Genomic DNA, 21,208 nt, shown 5'->3' with positions numbered 1-21,208 from the left:
CATTTTTACAGTGACAGGCAGTCCGAGAGCCCGAGTCAGCCTCCCCAGCTTTCCTTCACTTCCTTTCCAAAGAATAAGTTTTCTCTGGGGCATGAACAAGTTTGAGTTAAAACCCATGATGGGAACAAGCAGTACAGAGAAACACTTCCCATGCTGTCTGAGCATCAGAAGGTTGCTGCAGCCTTCAGCATGCAGGGGAAGCGGCAGCCATGGGGGGCGGGGGGAGGCACGTGCAAACATGGCTCCTTGTTAAGGCTGCACTGGACACAAACCTTCCTCCATAAAGGAATGTCACCAATAATGAGGAATCATGGTTGGGCAGGCGAGAAGCTAGGAGACAGGCAGGGACAAGAATGGCTGACTCCTCCTGCCTCGTTTCACTGGTGTTTTTATATAACTGTGTACAGTGAACTCTCAGTCCTTTGATGGTAGGTTGCTATATTCCCTTTCCTTGTTTAGATTTTTTTTTTAAATCTGGTAGAAATGGGCACAATTAGAAAAAGAAGAGCCAACAGGGGAAATGTGGTTTTAAAAAAAAAGGTTTTGCAGCCAAACTGAACTTTTAAACTACTGATATTTCATTTTCCTTGAAATCTGTGCAGATACTTACATTTCCATGCAGTTACGAAGTCAGTGAACTAAGTGAGCACTTCACACTCTCAGAGAAAAGGTTATGGGTTATTTGCTATTGTTAAGTTTTATGTTGAGCTTCCCAGAGCTCTATGTGCTGTGTCTCACGCTGCCTATGGGGCCCATGATAAATAAGCCTATTAGGCAGGGGTTACTGTTACCTCTGCTGTTGTTTCAAGACAGGGACCAAGAGGCAAAGGAAATCATGTGTTTTCCCCACAGGGTCTCACAGCCAGGGAGAAAGCGTCAGATGTGAACCCAGGTCTCCCGAGAGCAAGGCAGGTCTTGTTTTTTCCAAGCTAGGCAGCCTCTGCTTTCCCTGGTCACATGAGACGTTTCTTACCTTCCAACTCTTCCTTCTCATAGTGGATGTTGAGGACTGTGCTGGTGCCACCCTGATCTACCACAGCTTCCTCATCTGGTCTCTGTTTAAAACAGATATGCAAATGGTCACAGAAATACACAAATATTCATCCATTCAATGCAAATAGTTACAGAAATACACGCATATTTATTCATCCAAATACTTCAAACCACAGTACATACCAAGACTCCTTAGAGATACCTGGAGGGGAAAAACAGTGGTTTACATATATTTTTAAATTGGATCCTCACAATAACCTTGAGATAAAACTATGGCAGCCGTTTTCTGTGGGCTTCTGTGAGGAGCCTAGACCCAAAGCACATTTAAATAACTGAGCCCCACAGTCACAGAGGTGGAAGAACGAGTTAAGACTGAGCATAGTGAATGCTCACGTAAACGTCCACACAGTGAGTGCTCAGTCTTTCTTTTTCATTTTATTCCAAGTGCTTTTGTGTTTTGTCTGCATCCATGCCTGTGTAAAGGTGTTAGGTGCCCTGGAACTGTAGTTACAGAAGTGAGCTGCCGTGTGGGTGCCGGGAATTGCGCCTGGGTCCCATGAAGAGCAGTCAGTGCTCTTAACTGCTGCGTCATCTCTCCAGCCACCAGAAGGTCTTTCCTAAAAGAATGTTGTGATCACAGTGCCCTCCTTCGTAAATGCAAGGCATGAATTTACTAAGACAAACACACTTAACTGATACTCTGGTACCGCTTTCCTTTCCTGATGTGCGGCTCTGGCCAGGCTACTTTACCACAGGGACAACACCGGCACACTGGACACACTCTCATCTCCATGTGGCCTGTGCACACTGTCAGGCTCTGTGCTTCCCCCAAGCTCTGCAGCACAGCCCCCCCCCCCATTGCTCGGATCTCTCTCCAAAGTCCCCACTTCATCATGCTCATCTATGCACCCCAACAATGCTGAACACAGGCAATCTAGTTCCCCAATGAGGAGGCATTTTTTAATGAGGTTAACTTAAATAAATTCTTAGAGAATGTCAAATGTCACTTAGAGTGATTAATTTGATGAGTTACTTTTTAGACATTTAAAATTACATATTATTGCTACCATGAAAAAAAAAATCTCCAAGAGAGAAAATTAAGTTTTAAAAATGAAGTAAAAAAAACTGTGATTTGCTACACAGGGAGCTGGAACATAAATGCCTGGTTGCACTTTAGAGTAAAGGGGTCTGGAGAGACAGCCCAGTGATTAAGATCACTGACTGCTCTAGAGAACCTGACTTCTATTCCCAGCACCCACTTGACAGCTTCCAACCACCTAAAAACTCCAGTTCCAGAGAATCTAATGCCCTCTTCTGGCCTCCAAGGGCACTGCATGTACATGGTGCATAGACATACATGCAGGCAACACCCAGACACATGGGTAAAAATAATAATAATAATAATAATAATAATAATAATAATAATAATAGAAAGTATAGCTACAAATGATTGATTTTTAATGATTTATTTCTTAATTTTATGTATGTTGGTATTTCGCCTACATGCATGTCTGTGTGAGGGTGTCAAGTCCCTTTTTAAAACAGATGAAAAAGAATAAGACAGAAGAAACAAAGACAGAGGAGGATTTCTTTTGATATCTTATTACATAAATATTTTATATAAATTCAGGTTTAAGAAAGAAATTCTCAGGGATAGAGAGATGGCTAGCTCGTGGTCAAAAGTGTACTGCTCTTCCAGAGAACCCACACTGGGTTCCCAGCACCCACCTCAGATGGCTGAAAATCACTGGTAAGTCCAGTTCTGGTTTCCAACACCCTGCTACCAGTCACTACTTCCTGCACACACATGGAAGATATTCACTCAGACACAGACACAAATGAATGAAAATAAGTCTTTTAAAAAGGAATTCTCAAAATAAAAAAAAAAGAGAGAGAGAAATAGATGTGAAGCTGGTGGTGTGACTATTTTAGTGGAACTATTCCAAGTAACCCTGATAAAATGTAAGATGAGGAGAAATCAGGACACCCGAGCACTATACACACTCAGAACAATAAACAGACAAATGATAACAGCCAAGATCACAAACTGCTCTTTTCCTTTTTTGGTTTTTGAGAAGGCTTTCTCTATAGCCCAGGCTGGCCCCTCAGTGGCTGTCTTGCTTCAGCCACGCTGAGCATGGGGATTAGTGAAAGCCATTGGTGGAGCGGCTGGAGCTGTCTTCAGTCATCACACTAGGGGCTGCAGTCCTGGCGTTGTATATCTGGAGGTCACTGTGTGTTCTGAGATGACTGACTGTGTGAACACACTGTCAGACCCAGTGTGGTTGAGAACGAGGGCCCTCAAAGGTTAGAAGTGAGGCAAAGCTGCAAAAACAGAAGGTAAATAAAAGCCACATCTTCTCTGAGTGGGAAGCATCAATAAAAGGATATGGCATATCCTCTGTCCATAAATGGCTTTAAATTAGTTGGTATTTTTTAACTCTATCCTTTCAGAAGGCCTATAACATAAGATCAACCAGTGGCTATAAGTATCATTAGCACCCAGATTATGATCTCTAAAACTCATTTTCTCCTTGAAGGAGTCGGAGTTTCTTGGAGGAAAATATGGCTGATAGAAGGACATAGTGGTGGGCACCTTTAACCCCCCACACTCCAGAAGCAGGGGCAGCATGATCTGTGAATGTTACAGGACTGCCAGGGCTACACAGTAAGACCCTCTCTCAAAAAAATCAAAACAAAACAAAAATTGGCTGGTTACGGTCTGAGTGAGGAATACACAAGGTGTGTTTGAAACCTCCAGTTTTATCAGACAGCAAGGAAACACAGAGCAGTAGACACGTGGCCAAAGGCACCAGCAGCCACCTTAGAGGGTCCTTGCCAACAACACAGTGACCTGTGCTCCAATTCAGGTAACACCTTCAATAGACGACATAGAACAAATACATGAAGACCTGTGAGTCTACGGCACTGTCAAATTTAACAAGGGGCTGAGGATGTAGCTCAGTGCAAAAGCACTGCCTAGCCTGTGCAGGGCCCTGTGTTCTACACACACACACACACACACACACACACACACACACACACACACACACACACACATTTTAACTAGTTAGCCATCATTGAAGGACAATTCTAACAAGGCAACTCTTGACTATGAAAGGTGATAGTGTGTCTAGGCTTTCTTCTGAGTGTGCCAGAGCAGATGAAACAGGTTTTTCATTACAGAAGAGAATAAATGAGAAATATTTTTTTAAAAAATTTCCCAAACACCACTTTAAAGTCCCTCATGGACTGCACAGGTTTTCAGTGGCTGCTAACATGACAAAGAGAGACACCGAGACCCTGGGGATTGAGGTATAAATTGTCCTCGAATCTGATAAAGCCTCTAAAACCAAATACCAATTTACTGAAAACACTATCAAACGGGGGTTCACAGAAAACGACACACAGTCAGCAGCACCTGGATTCTGTCCGCTCAGCCTATGAGTGGCAGCCACTACCACTGGGATCTCAGTCTCTTATACCATTTTCTGTTAAAGGGAATCCAAGCAGGTTAAAAGGAACAGTAAGCCTATTAGATATTTATTCAAACAATTAGCTGTTTCTTTTTTAAAAAGAAAATCACTCAGGGCCAGCTCAGCAGGTAAAGGCCCCGCCACCAAGCCTGGCAACCTGAGCTCAACCCTTGAGACCCAGATGGTAGAAGGAGAAATGACTCCCACAAGGTGTCTTCTAACCTCCACATGGGCACCATGGAATGCACATGTGTGCACAAGCACACAAAACAAACAAGAAACAAACAAACTTAATTTTAAAATCTATCTAGAGTCAGTCATGGTGATACATATCTCTAATCCCAGCACTTGGGAGGCTGAGGCAAGGGGTTCAATGGGTTCCACACCAGCCTAGGCCACAAAGTACACAGCCAGACCCTGTCCAAAAACAAGGTCTGCATAGCTATTGGCATGGCCAAAACACAGGACACCAGTAACAACAGACCTCTCTTCGCTGTTGGGGAAAAGCAAAATTTTGCAGCCACGCTGTAAGACAGTTTCTTTCAAAAACATGGTCTTACTTTGTAATTCAGTGTTTATTGACATTTACCATCCAAAACTGAAACTTAAGTCCTCACAAAAACCTGACCACAAATATTTACAGAGGTTTTTATTCATAATTGCTAAAATTTAGAAGCCACCAAGGTGGACTTCTAGGTGAGCAGATAAACTGTGGTACATCTAGACAACAGAGTATTGTTTGGCATGAAAAAAAATAAACTGTTAAGCCATAAAAAGACAAATACCTTAAATGAATTTTATTAAGTGAAAGAGTAGCCAAAAAGGCTAGGAAACAGGTGGTAGAGGGCTTGCCTGGCATGCACCAGGCCCTGAGCTCCATCTCTGCCACTGAAGAGAGAAGAGAAAAGAAAACTGGGAAAGAATTATTACTCTCCACAAACTTTTAACCCAGTGTGGTAGCACACACCTGTAATCTCAGAACTCAGGAAGCTAAGGCAGGAGGATCAATAGTTCTAGGGAAACAGTTTTTTGTTTGTTTTTAAGAAAGAAAGAGAAAGGAAAAGAAAAAAGTAAAGAAGAAAAATTTCATGTATTGAGTAAGTCCAGTCCTATGATATTCAAAAAAAGACAAAACTATGGAAACATAAAAAAAGAAAAGTGTGATGGCCGTGGTGGCGCACACCTTTAATCCCAGTACTGGGGAGACAGGGGCAGGTGGATCTCTGTGAGTTTGAGGCCAGTTTGGTCTACATAGTGAGTTCCAGGACAGCCAGGGCAACAGGGAAAAACTATCTCAAAAACAAAATACAAAAAAAAAAAAAAGAAAGAAAGAAAGGAATGACAAAGAAAAGAAGAGTTCTTCCTGAGGCTGGGGGCTAGGGGCTGGGGGAGGGCTAAACAGGTCAGATGCAGAGGATCTGGGGGCAGGGTAATGAGTCTGTATTGTTCAGGCATGGGGGATCCATGTCATCAAACATTTGTCCAAGCCCACAGAATGTACAACACTAAGGCCTCACCCTAATGCAAGCTATGGGCTTATTATTAAAAGCTGCTCTGGGGGTGGGGGTGCATGACGACACACAGACACCTGACTAAAGAGAATGTTCTGTGCCTTCTGCAGTAACTGTGGAAATAAAGCTGTTACAAAGTCTAAAAATCAGAACAGAAAAATGGGACATATGGGACAAGTTGAAATTTAAATGCCGAGGAGGACACTCATGGTGTGGGAAAGACTATCTTCCATTAGATGTACTGGACTGATGTTGCAGAGGCCTTACATTTTAGAGACAAAATTAACACTTCAGAACCAAACATGATGTTCACACTTGTAATCACAGATGAGGCAGATGGAGTACCATGAATTCAAGGTCAGCCTGGGCTCTATAGTGAGAACCGGGCCTGGGAGTCTACACAGAATGACCCTGGAGCGGGTGGGAGGAGAAGGGAAAGACTAAAATCGGCCTGTAGTATTAAATAACACTCCAAGTCTTCAGATGCACCATTTAACCCCAGTACCTCCCTCAGCCCCAAGGTGCTACGTTTGATGAACACAACTTGCAGAACTCGCCAGCTCTACTTCTAGCTAATCTGCAGAGTCCACAGTCTTTCCTGCAGATTCACTTCCTGTTCCTTTTTCCTTTGTGCTGCACTAGGGTTAGATGTAGGGCCTTGGACATGTAAGCTGGTTACACCCCAGCTGAGGAATCTTTTTTCTTTTTAAATTTGATGTGTGGGGGTATTTTTGATGTCTGTGGGCGTCTTGCCAATATATCTGTGTACCCTTTGTGTCCCTGGTGCTGGAGAAGGCCAGAAGAAGGCATCAGATCCCCTGGAACCAGAGATGAGACTGCTGTGAGCTACAATTCCCACAGGGGTGCTGGGAATTGAGCCTGGGTCCTCTAAAAGAGCATCCAGTGCTCTTAACCATTGAGCCATCTCTCACCCAATGAGGAACCATTTTAAGTGGAAAAACAACTGACTTTACTCTGCACATGTTATCTGCTTATGTATCTTATCTTTCAGATCCCGAGTCCTTCCTTCCTTCCCTCCCTCCCTCCCTCCTTCCCCTTCCTTCTCTTCCTTCTTGATCTGTTTTTTAAGTCAGAGTCAGCTGGGGTGTTGGTGGCTCACACCTTTAATCCCAGCACTCGGGAGACAGAGGCAGATGGAATTCTGTGAGTTCAAGGCCAGCCTGGTCTACAGAGCGAGTTCCAGGACAACCTCTAAAGCAATACAGAGAAACCCTGTCTTGAAAAACAAAAAACAAAACAAAACAAAAAAAAGACAGGGTCTCAGTATGTATCCCTGGCTAGACTGGAATTCAGAAATCCCCTGCCTCTGCTGGGTTTGAAGGCATTTCCCTCACCCCCAGCATGGGCAGTGAGTTCCTAACAGCTGCCAACACATATTGTCAGTGGCCTATGCTGGACTCAGCATGTACCCTGTAAGCTCCAGGACAGGGTGCTTTTTCCTGCCCACCACACTGTAGACAGCACCCAGGGCAACGCCCAGTGCATGACACATAACTTCCAATGAATGACATTAGTTTCTGAACTCTTTATGATATGTTATCATATAGTCTTTGAAGCCAGGTATGATTTTATATAGAGGTAATTATTAACGTTGGCTACCAAGCTAGTTTTTAATATCCAGAATCACTTAATAACAGTTGGTACCGTCTCAACAGACGCCTGGCACAGCACAGAACAAGGTGCAAATATGGAGAGCGAGGAAGGGAGATAGAAATTACAGATTTCTCTAAGACTATAAAACCAAGAAGGCGTGAAGGGAAGAAAGGGAAGGGGTAACTGATGTAACTATATTATAATCTCAAAATATAAAAAGTTATAATGATTTTAAAAACACATCTTCAACATTAAAATAAATATATAAAGAGTAAAGTCAACTATTTGAAAACTTAACTTGCTTGTCCACAGCTGAGTTTACTGACAGGTCCTCTTTGTCTTACCAAACGAAACAGCCACTGTCAGCGATAGAACACTATAAAAGCCACACTGCAATTAAGTGTGGGGTCCTGGCTCACATAAACTAATGTTTCAAAAAGAAAAGAAAAAATAATTATAACTAATTCACAGAAATTTAAACAACACAATGGGTATTTGCTTCTATTCCTTTATTATATATATATATATATATATATATATATATATATATATATATATATTTTTTTTTGAGACAGAGTATCTTTATGTAGCCCTGGCTGTCCTAGAACTTGTTATGTAGACTAGGTTGGCCTCGAACTCACAGAGATGTGCCTACTTCTCAGTTACTTTTTAAGGTATGGCAATAATCTTGTGATGTGGCCTCAATACATTTTAAAAAGAGTCCTTTCAGCTGGTATTTGGAGACTGGAGGGGGGCATAGAGGAAATGAGATGTATGTTCATTGCTGATGCAAGTCATTGGTACTCCATGACTCACTACACAAGCATCTCTCCTTTGATATACATTTGAAATGTTCCCCAAGTTTCAAACATATGTCAAATTTGTCGTCAAACTGAAAAGAAAGAACTATCAGGCCTCTGGGTCTGGCTTGCTGCAGGGGCCACAAGAGTTGGCTGTATCTGCCTCTGCTACCATCACTTTTCACAGTACGTGAGATTTACCAATGTGGAGCTCATGAACTTGTAGGATGTCTACAGAGGAAGGGAGGCAATATGTGTGGGGCCCCGGCCACCCACAACTCCTACCAGAAAGATTAGATTCACAAGAAGTACATCAAACAAGCTTAAGAGAAAAAGAGAGAGGAGAAGGGAGGCAGGGAAGGAGGGAAGTAGTGAATTGGGGGAGAAAAATCTTCCTTTCAAGTAATCCTCTTTTCTATCCTTCTTCCAAGGGGCTCATTGATGATGCCTCCTATTAACCCTGAGTCAGAGGGTCCCAGGGACTAGCTAACAACTGAAGTGGTTAATCCACACTGAAGCATTGACACTGGGAGGCTGGAGAGAGCGGGCTGCCAAGCACTCACTGCTCTCTCAGAGGACCAGAGTTTGCTTCCCAGCACCCACATGGCAGCAGCTCACAACCACTCCAGGGGACCTGACACCCTCTTCTGGCCTCCACAGTCATATGTTCTCACAAGTGTGGGCACACAAAGACAAACACACATATGCATAGAAAAAAATGAAAATAAACCTTTTTCATTAAATCATTGGCATTGCACGGCAGGTCTTGAGAAATAAAGCACGGTTATAATTCTTTAAAATGGTCTTTTCCTGGGAAAAGCCCCCCCAAAATAGTTATCCAGCATGGAGTGGTCAGCCCTGATAGCATGTACATACAGTTAACACGTGGACTGAGCAGGTTGTATTTATATACTTTGTGTGTGTGTGTGTGTGTGTGTGTGTGTGTGTGTGTGTGTGTGTGTGTTAACAATTAAAGAAAACTAGGCCATGAGTTTGAGAGAGTAAGAGAGCAAGAGGGTGCATGAGAGGGGTTGGGGGGAGGAAAGGAAAAGGGAAATATGATGTAACTATATTATAATTTCAAAAAATAAAAAATTATTATCAAAGAAAATGAATGAAGCTGGGCATGGTGACACATCTTTAATCCCAGCACTCAGGAGATACAGACAGGTGGATCTCTGAGTTCAAGATCAACCTGGTCTTCAAACTGAGTTCCAAGACAGCCAGAGCTACACAGTGAGACCCTGTCTCGGAAAAAAAAAAAAAAAAAAAAAAAGTCAGATCTTATTAAATCAAAGCCTTGATTTCAGTAATGAACAAATAAAAAGAATGGAGCAGAGCTGAATATTACATAATGGCCCCAACTCCTAGACACAGCCAAGAAGCTGCAGGGAGAATGAGGGTTGTAGGCAGAGGCCACTAGAGCCCCCTTCTTAACACACTGCCCCTGCTGTCCTACTCCCGACTTGTGGTGATGGCCCTGCCCAAATGAACCCCATCACTCTTCTGGTAAGAGCTTCTGAACTTTATCTCAAACACTTCTTCCATTCCTCCTCCCCCACCCCATGGAGCTAATTCTCTACATGCTACGCTCCCATTGGCCCCCACCCCACCCAGAACTATATTGAAAACATTAAGAGAACCCTTCCTGGGCAGTAATGCAGAGTGAGCTCCAGGTTCCCCAGGCAAGCACACCCACAAAGGACACCCTCAGCCCGACCTCTTGGGTTTCTAGTCAACAAAAGAACTAGGTAGTAATTTCAATAAAACACTTACTTATGCCTACCATTTTTGCTATAGATGTCTCCTTCCTTAATCTTTCACATGGCCCTAAATCAAGGCTAAGTAAGATCTCACAAGAGCTGAGAGGGGTTGGATGGCTCAAGTTTTGTTATTAATTATGTATTAATAGTGCCCAAAGCAAAGAAAGTGGTCATTTTTGAGAGCTCCAGAAATCTAATCATGGATTCATGCCCAACTGTAAGAACAGCTTGATAATCACTGTCTTCCCAAGCCGTGAGTACCCCAGAACCTCATATATCCAAGTATCCTTTTGCTCAGAAGCCCTCCAGTTTTTTTCCAGACCCTTATCTTATCCCTTTCCACCTGTCTCTTTACCCAACAGAACATCTGACTTCTAGCCCCTTGAAAGCCTTGTCTGACCCAGATCTCTACTTCTCTTGTAGAATGTCTAACTTTGGCTTAGAACAAATAAAACCAAAGATGAAATCTTTTTTGGTGACTTTTTGTAACTCAAGAGCTGTGCAGTTCTCAAGCATGAACTCTGTGGATGACAACATGTGGATGCCACACGCCGCAAGGCTGACCATGTCTGAGTGCCTTATTCCCCACTGCCTACAAATACCCAATAGCAAGAAAGAGTGATCCACAAGGCCTTGTGGCAGGAGTCACTAGCCAGGAGCTGTCCTTCTCACTCTCCAGCAGTCTGCTGGGAAATGAGACCCCACAGTGGCTCTGTGACTGTTTCTCCTGTTTAGTATAGACTTGGAGAATAATGGCCCCTGGAAAGATACACATCTAATCCCCAGTGATCTGAGAGTTTGTGATTTTTACCTAGCAAAAGAGAATTAAAGGTCACACCGCTGATCAACTGACCTTCCAATGAGACTATTGAAAATTATGTAAACTACAAAGTAACCTCATGAAATCAAAAGCATTGCAAAGCCAGGTATGGTGATACATGCTTGCACTCCAGAACTTGGGAGACTGAAGCAGCAAGGTGACAAGTTCAAGGCCAGCCTGATGTACAGTGAATCCCAGGCCAGCCTGGGCTACATAGGGAGATTCTTTCCTTTTGAGGCTGGAGAGTTGTTCTTGCCAAGGACCTGGAGTCAGTTCTCAACACCCTCATGGTTGTTTATAACCACCTGTAACCCTGGTTCCAAGGAATTCAATGCCTTCTTCTGTCTCTGTGGTAACTGTACATGCATGGAGCACCCACATACATGCAAGGAAGACTCTCATCCACGCAAATACTTTCCAAAAACTCATCCACTGCTGAAAGAGGCAGAAAAGTAGAATCAGAGGGAAGATCTGAGGGAAAATGTAGGCCAGATATGATTTCTGGCTCTGAAGCAGAAACAATAGAGGAGGAAACTAAGAGGCAAAGAATGTCAGCAAGTCTTAGTCTAACAAGATGGGAACACAGAGATTCTGCCCTGAGGCTTCCAGAGCCGCAAGCCTGGCGACAGTTTATGCTCACAAGCACAGGCATCAGATTCTCAGTCACAGAACCATTCCCTGAAAACATATGTTGTTTGAGCCACTCCATCTCTGGTAACGTCATGGAAGCAACAAGAGGCTAGTGCGGTGTATGTATTTTGACTCCCTAACTACCGAAGTTAAAGTGAACTTGTTCTTACCTTATGGGAAATGACCAAGGCCCCATTGTCTAGGTGTAACCTAGCAGCGGATTTAGAACCGACTCATTGCTTTTTTTCTTGTGTTGATGACTATGGGCCCTGGCTACTCTGCCAAGGCAAACAACACTAAGATGGTTATCTAAGGCTCTGAAGGAAGTAAATGTGCAGCCTGAACTGTGCCCGTTTTCTGCCCAAGGCTCTGCTTGGCAAGTCAGCCCACAGCTCTCCTATGAAGCTCCCCAGCAGAGCTGGCAGAGCCCAACAGAGGATACCCACTGGTTCTCACACCACCCTGTGTGTTGGGAGAGGGGGAGGGGTCTGGACTGTACACTACAATGAAGTGACCGGGCAAACTTCCATCTAGGACTGGAGTTTTTGATCAGTGGTGTTGAGCAAATACTTATCATCTGCTTAGCATAAACTGACCAAGACCCTCAGGAAGTTGATCTGCTCTCAATGGAGCCACTCATTTATTTGTTCAGCAAATATGTACTATGTTCAGTGTGCCAAAGTCACTGAGCACTAGAAACCACAGGTCCTGCAGGAACTCTTGCCCTGTGAGTTTGTTTCAAGTCTACCGTAAGAGATAGGTGTGATGCTTTTCCCGTCGGCTGTACTCCTTAGTTATCACCCACACGTCAGGGTTTGGCACTGTCTCTTGGCTGTTTGTTTAGCCAGAGTCTCAAAGCACAGGCTGGCTTTGAACTCTATGTAGCCAAGATTGTGAACTTCTTTTTTTCTAGATTTATGTGTATGCGTGTTTTGCCTGCATGTATGTGTGTACACCACTTTTGTACCTGGTTTCAGAAAAAGGCATCAGAGCCCCTGGAACTGGAGTTATGGTTATATGCCACCATGTGGGTGCTGGGGATTGAACTAGGGTGCTCTGTAAGAGCAGCAAGTGTTTTTAACTGCTGATCCAATTTTTTTTAATATTACCACATGTGTGTGCATATGTGTGTATGCATATGTGTGCATGCATTTGTGTGTGTGTGTGTGTGTGTGTGTGTGTGTGTGTGGTGTATGTGGGTGTGTGTTTGCCACGGTACACCTATTGAAATCACAGGACAACCCTGTGGAGTCTGTCTTTCCTTCCACCTTTATGTGGGTCCCACAGTTTAAACTCAAATGGTCACACTTGTCTAGAAGAGCTCTATCCATTGTGTCATCTCCCTGGCTTTGACCTTGACCTCGCTCTCTTGCTCTTACCTTCCAAGTCCCAAGGGTCACAGTCATTGCCCCTATGTCTAGCTCCAGGGTTGGGGTTTAGCTCCAGGGTTTGGGTTTGGTATGCTAACAATTTCTACAAAGTGTTCCAGGGCTGATGCATGTAAAAGCCAAGCTTCCTTGCTTTCCTCGCCACTGTCTCCATGCTCCCTGGATGTCCCTGGATGTACCTTATCCAGATGCTGTGGTGACCAACCCCCCCAGCACTTCCTTCTGGTCAGTTCTGAAAGTGTTGCTCAGCAGAACTGTAAGGCTGTAAAATGTTCCAGCACAAAGCAGGGGCTTCCCCTAAAGCTGTCTGGTTGCTTTCACCTATTGGTGTCCCCTTTTAAGAGCTCATTTCTCCTAAAATGTCAGTGACACCTCAGAGAGCTTAGCAAGGTGGATGATACAGGTCACATTAACAGAGGTGGATGATACAGGCCGAGTTAAAGGAGATGGACAATGCGGGCACACACATCATACCAGCAGCCGCAGGCAGGCCTCACTCACTCCAGTCAGCTGCACTCTAACACATTCCTGTACACTTCCCCAAGCACCTCTGGTGCTCACTCAGGGCCAGGCGCTGCTCTAGATGGCAAGGCTACAGCTGTGGTAATGCACAGTGGTTGAGGGCACAGCCTTTAGAGAGAGGAGCTCTGCCCTTTTAGAAGTCACTTCACCTCACTACATTTCCATTTCTTTATCTGTGAAGTAGGAACAAAAGAGGTGCATAATTCTCGGGGCTACAGAAAAAGTTAACTGGGATATGAGGATGGGAGGTCCAGTCCAGTGACACGGGGCTTGCCTGCCATATGTGAGGCCTGGGTGCATTTCTCAGCATTGTAATATAAGCCTGAGAATACATGGAAAGCACCCAGCACAGTGCCTGGCACACAGAAAACACTCATTGCTAACACAGTAATGACGGGACACACCAGCTCAGAGGCAGAAGTAAGTCTGTATGGTCCAGCAAGGGTGAAGACACACTTCGTGCAAATCCTGCCTCACATACCATTAGCTCCTATGAGAAACACTTCAGTCTCAGACCCACGAGTCATTCTCTTATTCAGTAGCTGCACACTAACTGGACACTAGGCAGAGTGTAAGTCAGGCTCATCTGCCAAGTCCCTGACCTCCTGAAGATATCTACCTCAGAAGATAACAGGACATCCACTCACACACAATGTGTTAGGGAGAAACAAAAAGAGGATCGATCCTATGAAGGAGTGTGACTCAGGGTGGAGGTCAAGGGAAGCCAGTCTTCGGGAGTTACGAATGAGTCATGAAGAAACCAAGAGTGTCCTAGAAAGAGGACACATTCCTGAGCTGTGGAGGAATTTGTCATACCAGAGAAACACAAAGCAAGTCTGAGGTGGTGTGCACAGTTAGAGTGTGGAGGAATCCAGGGAGGGTGATCATGTCAAACCTTGGTAGGCCGTGGCAGAATCTGGATTTATTCTAAAATGTACCAAGGTTTCAGTGAGGCCATGACATGATGTGGCTTGCATTTCTAAACCCGCTAGTGCACGGTGGAGAATGGCTGTAGAGTACAGTCAGAAGGGCAGGGCAGGAGTCCGTCCCTGACAAAGCAGTCTGGTCTTATGATGTGGGGATGTCATGTCCGGAACCTCTCTGGTCCCATCAAGTCATACAATCTACTCACTTTGCAAGGGCCAGCTCTCTCAAGTTGGCACACAGGAGGTTTGCTCACTAAGGTCACTGTCCACTGGTTAACTGTGTCTCCTCTGAGTCATTCCCATTTCCTTTCCCCTTTCAGCCCCCATTCTCTTTCCCTCCCTAAATCTGCAGTTCCTGTGTCTGATGCCTGACTTCACCAGGGCCTGCTATTCCCTCTCTTTTCTCTCTCTACCCCATGACCCACAAGGTGCCTTAGCTCAATGTAAAGAACATACTATCCTCTGTCCAGAAACACAAACCACAGAACCTAACAGTGACTATGTACTCGATATAACAAGCACACACTCTGCATGTCAAACATGGGGCTCCTCACCCATCCCAGCCCGATCACCCTCAGCAGCCAGATAAATCTTCCAGGAGAGGACATCTGATCAGGACTTCACCTTGTGTCTCTTGGGCCCTCTCTCAGGTATCACCTTCCCCTAATTTGCTTAGAGCTCATCAATGATTGCTCTTGGTCCTCAGAAAAATATCAGCTTCTTCAGTGGGGCCACAGTGTCTCGCTGTGTTACAAGCCCAGAACACAGTTTGCCATTTCCTCATTGTTCCCTATGGTTCCAACACACTGGGAGAACGTGCAGAATGTGCCCCACAGCTGCCACAGGACTTTTGTACATCCTGTTCTCTGTTTCTGAGTTCCCTGACCTACCCTTTCCTTCAGTTCATATTCACTCTTCAGACCTTTGCCCAAATTTTCTTCTTAGAAACATCTTCTGTGGCCTGAGTCATGTACGCCCTCATAGGACTGTCTGAGACACTGCCAAAGCCCCTGAGGTTACAACACATTTCCTTCGTGCAGATTTTTTGAGGCAGGTCTCATTATATAATCTATGTTAATCCCAAACACATGCCCCTCCTGCCTCAGGCTCCTAGTAATGGGACTACAGTACTTTTTATGAGATGAAGATGGCTTTGTGGGTAAAGCGCCTGTTGCACAGCATTAAGACCTGAATTCAGACCCCCCAGTACCCATGTAAGAAGCTAGCATGGCAGTGCTTGTCTGCAACCCCAGTACAAGAGGGTTGGGGGAGACAAGCAGACCCCAGGGCTCACTGGCCAGCTGAAACAGCAAGCTCCAGGTTCATTCAGTGCAAGAACATGTTTCAATAAATAAAGGTAGAGTGACAAAGACACCAGATATCAAACTCTGGCCACAAACACACACACACACACACACACACGCACGCACGCACGCACGCACGCACGCACGCACGCACGCACGCACGCACATACACCACACACATATGCACACACGCACACCAGTAGTAGAGTGTTTGCCTAGCAAGTTAGGAGGCAGGCCATCCACAGCAAAGGCAAAACCAAAAAAAAAAAAAAAAAAAGCTAATTCTCCTCCTTTCCCACCAGCTGGGAGAGGAAAGATCATGGCTTCTTTTTGCTCCGTGCCCCCCAAACAGAAGTTGACTATAACATAGCATGTCATGAGATCAGATATGGAAAGATTTCCCCAAAATCTTAGATCTGTTTATTTTGGTGACTGACAAGCAAAGACTGCTGCCAGGAAGAGGAATGAAGAGTGTCACACCCATTTCGCTATACTCAGGAAGTTTTCCCTGCCTCTTCCCACTCCTAATGTCAACATGGCATTTGCTTCCAAGACCCTCACCCTTCCTGCAACAGCACTTGTATAGGTTCCCTTCTCTCCTTTAAACCCTCTTTTCAAGGCAGCAACCACAGCTGACAGGGGCCAAGGAGGGTGAGAGTTCAAAAAGCTACTATTCACTTACTAGGTATCACACAACAAGCGGTGTTTCACAGATTCTTAAAACAGCCCTGTAAAGCAAACAGTACAAATACTACTATTTCCATTTTAATAATGGGGAAATCGAGGTTCAAAGAAGCAAGTAGCTTGCACAAGGTCAAGAAGCCTATGAGAAACGGATTGGGATTTGAACCCGCAGGCTGTTAATACCTAGTCCAGTGCTTCCTAATAACAGCCACCCTTGCAGTTCTAGTATCAAGTATTTAAGGCTGGTGGTGTCCCTGACCCCTCACCGCTTCCCTGGTCCATGTGCATCCCTACCCAGAACTTATCAGTTGTCTGAGCAGCAGGGCGGGGATGCACAAAGCCGGCCACATTCTCAGGGGCTGTTCCCAGCCGCCTGGTCTTTGCAAGGCTTCCTCTGAGCCACCGAGGAACCAGAATAAAAACACAAAGACCCTCAAAGATCCCCGGATACCCTCTCGTCCACCCATAGGTGTGGTAGAACGAGGCAAGGCCAGAGGCCGGCATCTGCTGCCAAAGGGGACCCGCGGACAGAGGTCACTGCTCCAGGACACCGGGCAGCAGGCGATGCAGGGGATGCGGCGGTGAAAGCTGCTCCGGGCTCTGCCCAAGGTCACCCTCCCCGGCTGCCCGGAGCGCCCCCTGGCGTCCCACGAGGGCCTCCCCCGACCCTCGGGGACACTCCTGGAACCCCGGCTGGAGCAGGAGCCGGGCGGTGGGCAGCCGATCCGGGCTGAGCCGGGGAGGAGCGGGAGGCGGGGCCCACCTGATAGCTGAGGACGCCGTCCGGCTCGTTGCTCCCGGCGGGCATGGCCGGGCGGAGCCTGGGCTCGCCGGTGGGTTCCAGATTGAGCTGCAGCAGTCCGCACCCTCTGGTCCTGTGTGAGCCGATCGCACACCCAGCGACCCCGACCCTAAAGTCAATGGTCAACCATCCACCGGCGCCACCTGCATAACCACCAGCCGGCGAGGCGCCCACCGCAGCCAATCAGAGAGCGGCCCGAGCAGCCAATCAGGGCGCGGAGCACGGAAGGACGCTGTCCGGCGGTACCCTGGGCTACCAGGAAGAAGGGAGGAGGGCGCCAGAGAGCCAACCCCTCCCTGGGCCGGTTGCCTTGGAAACCGCCTCCCTCCCTCCTCCCCCAGGGAGGGAGGGGGCTCTGGGCTCAGAGGTCCTTCCAACTGCTCTCTAGGAGAGAAAATCACTGCTTCTGTTTGCAGTTGCACTTAACTCGTGGGAAAGTGTCGGGTTTGCCTATTCTGGTTTTATTTATCAGAAAATTCCTCTCAGAAACAAAGATGGCAGGAGGAAGCAATGATGAGCAGAGAGGGACTTCTGAAATTGCTTGTTAACCCCTTAAGCTAGTGGCCAGATTGAAGAGTGTTAAAGGGCAACAGACAGGCTGCAGGCAGGCCCCTCCACAGGCTATGAGACTTAGGCCTTCCTGTCTCTAAGACTGACAGAAGACCGTAGAGTTTGAGTTTAGGACGATTTCAACTGGTCCAAAAAATAAAAAACCCAACAACAACAACAAAAACCGCTTTAAGACAAATTATTCTCTAACAGCAGTCTAGGCAAGGTTGGACAATGATGAGTAATGCATTTGATTTGATCTAGTTTTACAAGAAAACAGAAGTAGTTAATCCTCCGTGGCTTAAGAGAAAGAAAGAGCCTTTGTCTTATATGCCCTATCACCTGAGGCTGGAGGTGAGTCCACACAGTTAGGGGGAAAGGGACCATTGCAAATCATTGTCAGCCCCTGCCAAAACTACAGAAAGGAACATGACAAGTCAAAGTTCAACCCTTATGGTGGTGTGCCTATCACCTGGCTCTCAGGAGGCTGAAACAAGCTAGCAGCAAGTTCAAGGCCAAGTTGGACTTCATGGTGATACCCTATCTCAAAAAAAAAAAAATCAACTTCTGCATATCATCCTTTGTATTGTCACCAAAACTGGAAACAAAACAGCCTTGATGTCCCTGAAAATGAACTATAATTTTAGAGCTTGGGAGAGACTCTAAGAAGTTCTTTCTATGTAAGTGTAAAGACCTGAGTCCAATGCCCAGAACCTGAGCAAAAGCTGGGTCTGGTGGCAAAAGCTTGTAACAACAGTACTGGAGAAGGTAGAGACAGTGGGGTCTGGAGCTTGCTAGTCAACCAGTCTAGACCAGTCCTAGACGAGACCATAATGAGCTCCAGATCTGGTGAGAGACTCTTTTTTTTGTTCTGGGTTTTTCAAGACAGGGTTTCTCTGTGGCTTTGGAGGCTGTCCTGGAACTAGCTCTTGTAGACCAGGCTGGTCTTGAACTCACAGAGATCTGCCTGCCTCTGCCTCTGCCTCTGCCTCTGCCTCCCGAGCATTGGGATTAAAGGCGTGTACCACAACCACCCGGCTGATGAGAGACTCTTAACAAATAAGGCAAAGAGGGCAACAATGATTTTTTTTCTTGTGTCTCTGTACTCCACATAACCTCAAAGGATTCAGAGCATCTGCAAGATTGTGAATATATGTACATTTATTTCAATCTACTTATAAATGCATCGAGATCCAGTCGGTGAAGGCAGTTGTCTCCGAGTCTTATTATCTGAGTTTGATCCATAGGACCTACATGAAACAAAAAGAAAACCAACTCTTGCAAACTGTCCTTAGGCCTCTACACACACATCACACATTTGATTAAGCCAAAATAAAGAGAGCAACAAGCACCTCAAGGCTGGGAAAAGCAAGGATTTAAGAGTGGTGACCCATGTGGGGCTGCCACAATCGAGCCAGCGCAGAAAGTGATGCTGAAAATAGCAGGAGATGTGAAGGTTGCTGATGTAAAATGCCCGTCAGGCTGTGGAGAGCTGGACAATGAGTTCAGACTTCATTTCCCTTGTATAAAAAAAAAAATCAGGCCATTAAAGGTTTTAGGGAGCCCCTCCATGAAACAGAACCTAAAGACACAAATGTGTCATTCGTTGCAGTAGTCATGCATCTCTATTTCACTCTAGAGAAAGCTGAGTCACAGAGAAACAAAACTAAACAGTGTCCAGGTCAGGCGGTCATCACCATTTGTTGATTAAAATGGCTTTGCTGAGATCCCTTGTACCCAGCCCTGGGTGTCTGGTGCTAGGGAACCAACAATGAGAAAAGCTTGCCCACTCGGGACTTGGAATTTAGAGAGGTGACAGGAATTAAGTCAATTGTAAGTTATGACAGCCACTGTGAAGGAAACGACAAAGCTATGTGACAGAAGGAACCTGGTCATGTGACAGGGGATGATTCTTTGTGGAGCTGAGGACAGCCCGATAAGACAGATGAGCCGAGGTGAGCCTGGCTGGCTCTGGACAATGTGCCACACTATCTTAAGAAAGCTGTCAGAGGGCGGGGTGCATTATACACCAAGCCTGAAGCCAGGAGTTCGTTAGACTGGCATTGGCTGTGTCATAATTCAAGAGAGGCCAAAGGTGGTGGCCAAAGAGAGGATGCACCTGAATGCCTCACTGGCCCATAAGACATGTCTCAGCCACAGTAGGAGGGGGCAGGATAGGGCAAGGGATGTGACTTCCAGGAGCCCTGGTGGATCTGATTTTCCTTTAGTTCAGATGTGGAAGCAGAGCCTCTGGCCCTTGACTTCAGGGTCAAGAGCCCCATCTTCTGGCTGTTGTGAGAATTACAAACGGAAAGTAGGCCAGCGCCAAAGCTATTAAAGGAGCACTGCAGACTGTCCTAGGGCTCTTTGGGTCTTTCCTTCCCAAGCTGGGCTGACTTGGTGCCAGGCATCACTCTTCTAGCTCATAGTGCTCCTTACACTGGAATAAAAAGTGCAAAAGAGTGACTGAACCTGGCCAGCAACTGGGCGCTGGAGGAGCTAGGGGAAAAATATTCAACTAAGGAACAACACTAGCAGACCCTTGTGGGGCCTGCAACTGGCCTGGAAGGAGAGTGAAGTGGACAGGAAAATGCAAACACAGACATGCAGAGACAGAAGCCTACAGGCACATCAAATTAGCAGGACAATCGACAGGGAGCCACTCCATGGGGATGACCTCATCTAATTCTTGCCACACCTCTGTCATCCCATTTCACAGATGAGAAACTGAATCTTGGAGAAGTGATGCCCCAGGTTACCCAGCCAGAACAGTAAGTGCATGGAGATGCTAGGGGCTGAGGTCAGGTGCAGAAATACATAATGTATTTCATCCCTCCTGGGGGACTCCCCACCCCCCCTATATTGTATAGACCCCACCCTCTCTTTATGTCTTCCAGACCTTGTTTCTGCTTCTCTCTCCTCTTTAATATTGGTGGTTCTTTGGGAGAAAGAGGTGGATCTTAAAACTCCCAGATACACGATAAATTGTTTAAGTCTCTTTCCAGGTAAGTACACAAAGCACAGAAATGTACACACTGTATTCAGACATAGCTGGGGGACAAGGGTGGTTCTGAGACTCGCAAGTCCATCACTGTGCAAACATCGTAAAGTACACTGCATACAAATGGAGTCTACTTACACAAGTTAAGAGGGCTACATCCCTCAGTGATACAATCCTAAAGGACCACCGTTATTCACATGGTCTATCCTCAACCAAAATGTGTGTGAGTGTATATACATGTGTGTGTGAATGTGAATGTGTATGCATGTGAGTGTGAATGTGTATGTGTGTGACTGTGAATGTGTATGTGAGTGTGAATGTGTATGTGAGTGACTATGAATGTGTATGTCTGTGTGTGAGTGTGAATGTGTATGTGTGTGACTGTGAATGTGTATGTGAGTGAGTGTGAATGTGTATGTATGTGA

The 21,208-nt window shown here is 45.7% G+C and overlaps 1 protein-coding gene across 1 annotated transcript in view; it reads right to left on the bottom strand.

Moving 5' to 3' along the window:
- Nucleotides 1-17,399, bottom strand: part of Slc4a8 (solute carrier family 4 member 8) — a 67,760-nt gene extending 50,361 nt beyond the window's left edge. The window contains exons 1-2 of the mRNA XM_027396610.2: nucleotides 17,195-17,399; nucleotides 974-1,055 (exon numbers count right to left, since the gene is read on the bottom strand). Of these exons, the coding sequence (XP_027252411.1) occupies nucleotides 974-1,055; nucleotides 17,195-17,239 (127 nt within the window). The 5' untranslated portion in view covers nucleotides 17,240-17,399. The remainder of the gene's footprint in view (nucleotides 1-973; nucleotides 1,056-17,194) is intronic.
- Between the last annotated feature and the right edge of the window lie 3,809 nt (nucleotides 17,400-21,208).

Source organism: Cricetulus griseus, chromosome 2 (assembly GCF_003668045.3).
Source record: "Cricetulus griseus strain 17A/GY chromosome 2, alternate assembly CriGri-PICRH-1.0, whole genome shotgun sequence".
In the NCBI taxonomy this organism is placed as follows: domain Eukaryota; kingdom Metazoa; phylum Chordata; class Mammalia; order Rodentia; family Cricetidae; genus Cricetulus; species Cricetulus griseus.
Note: the sequence above shows the minus strand (reverse complement) of the source record. Positions and strands in the feature narration are given on the sequence as shown.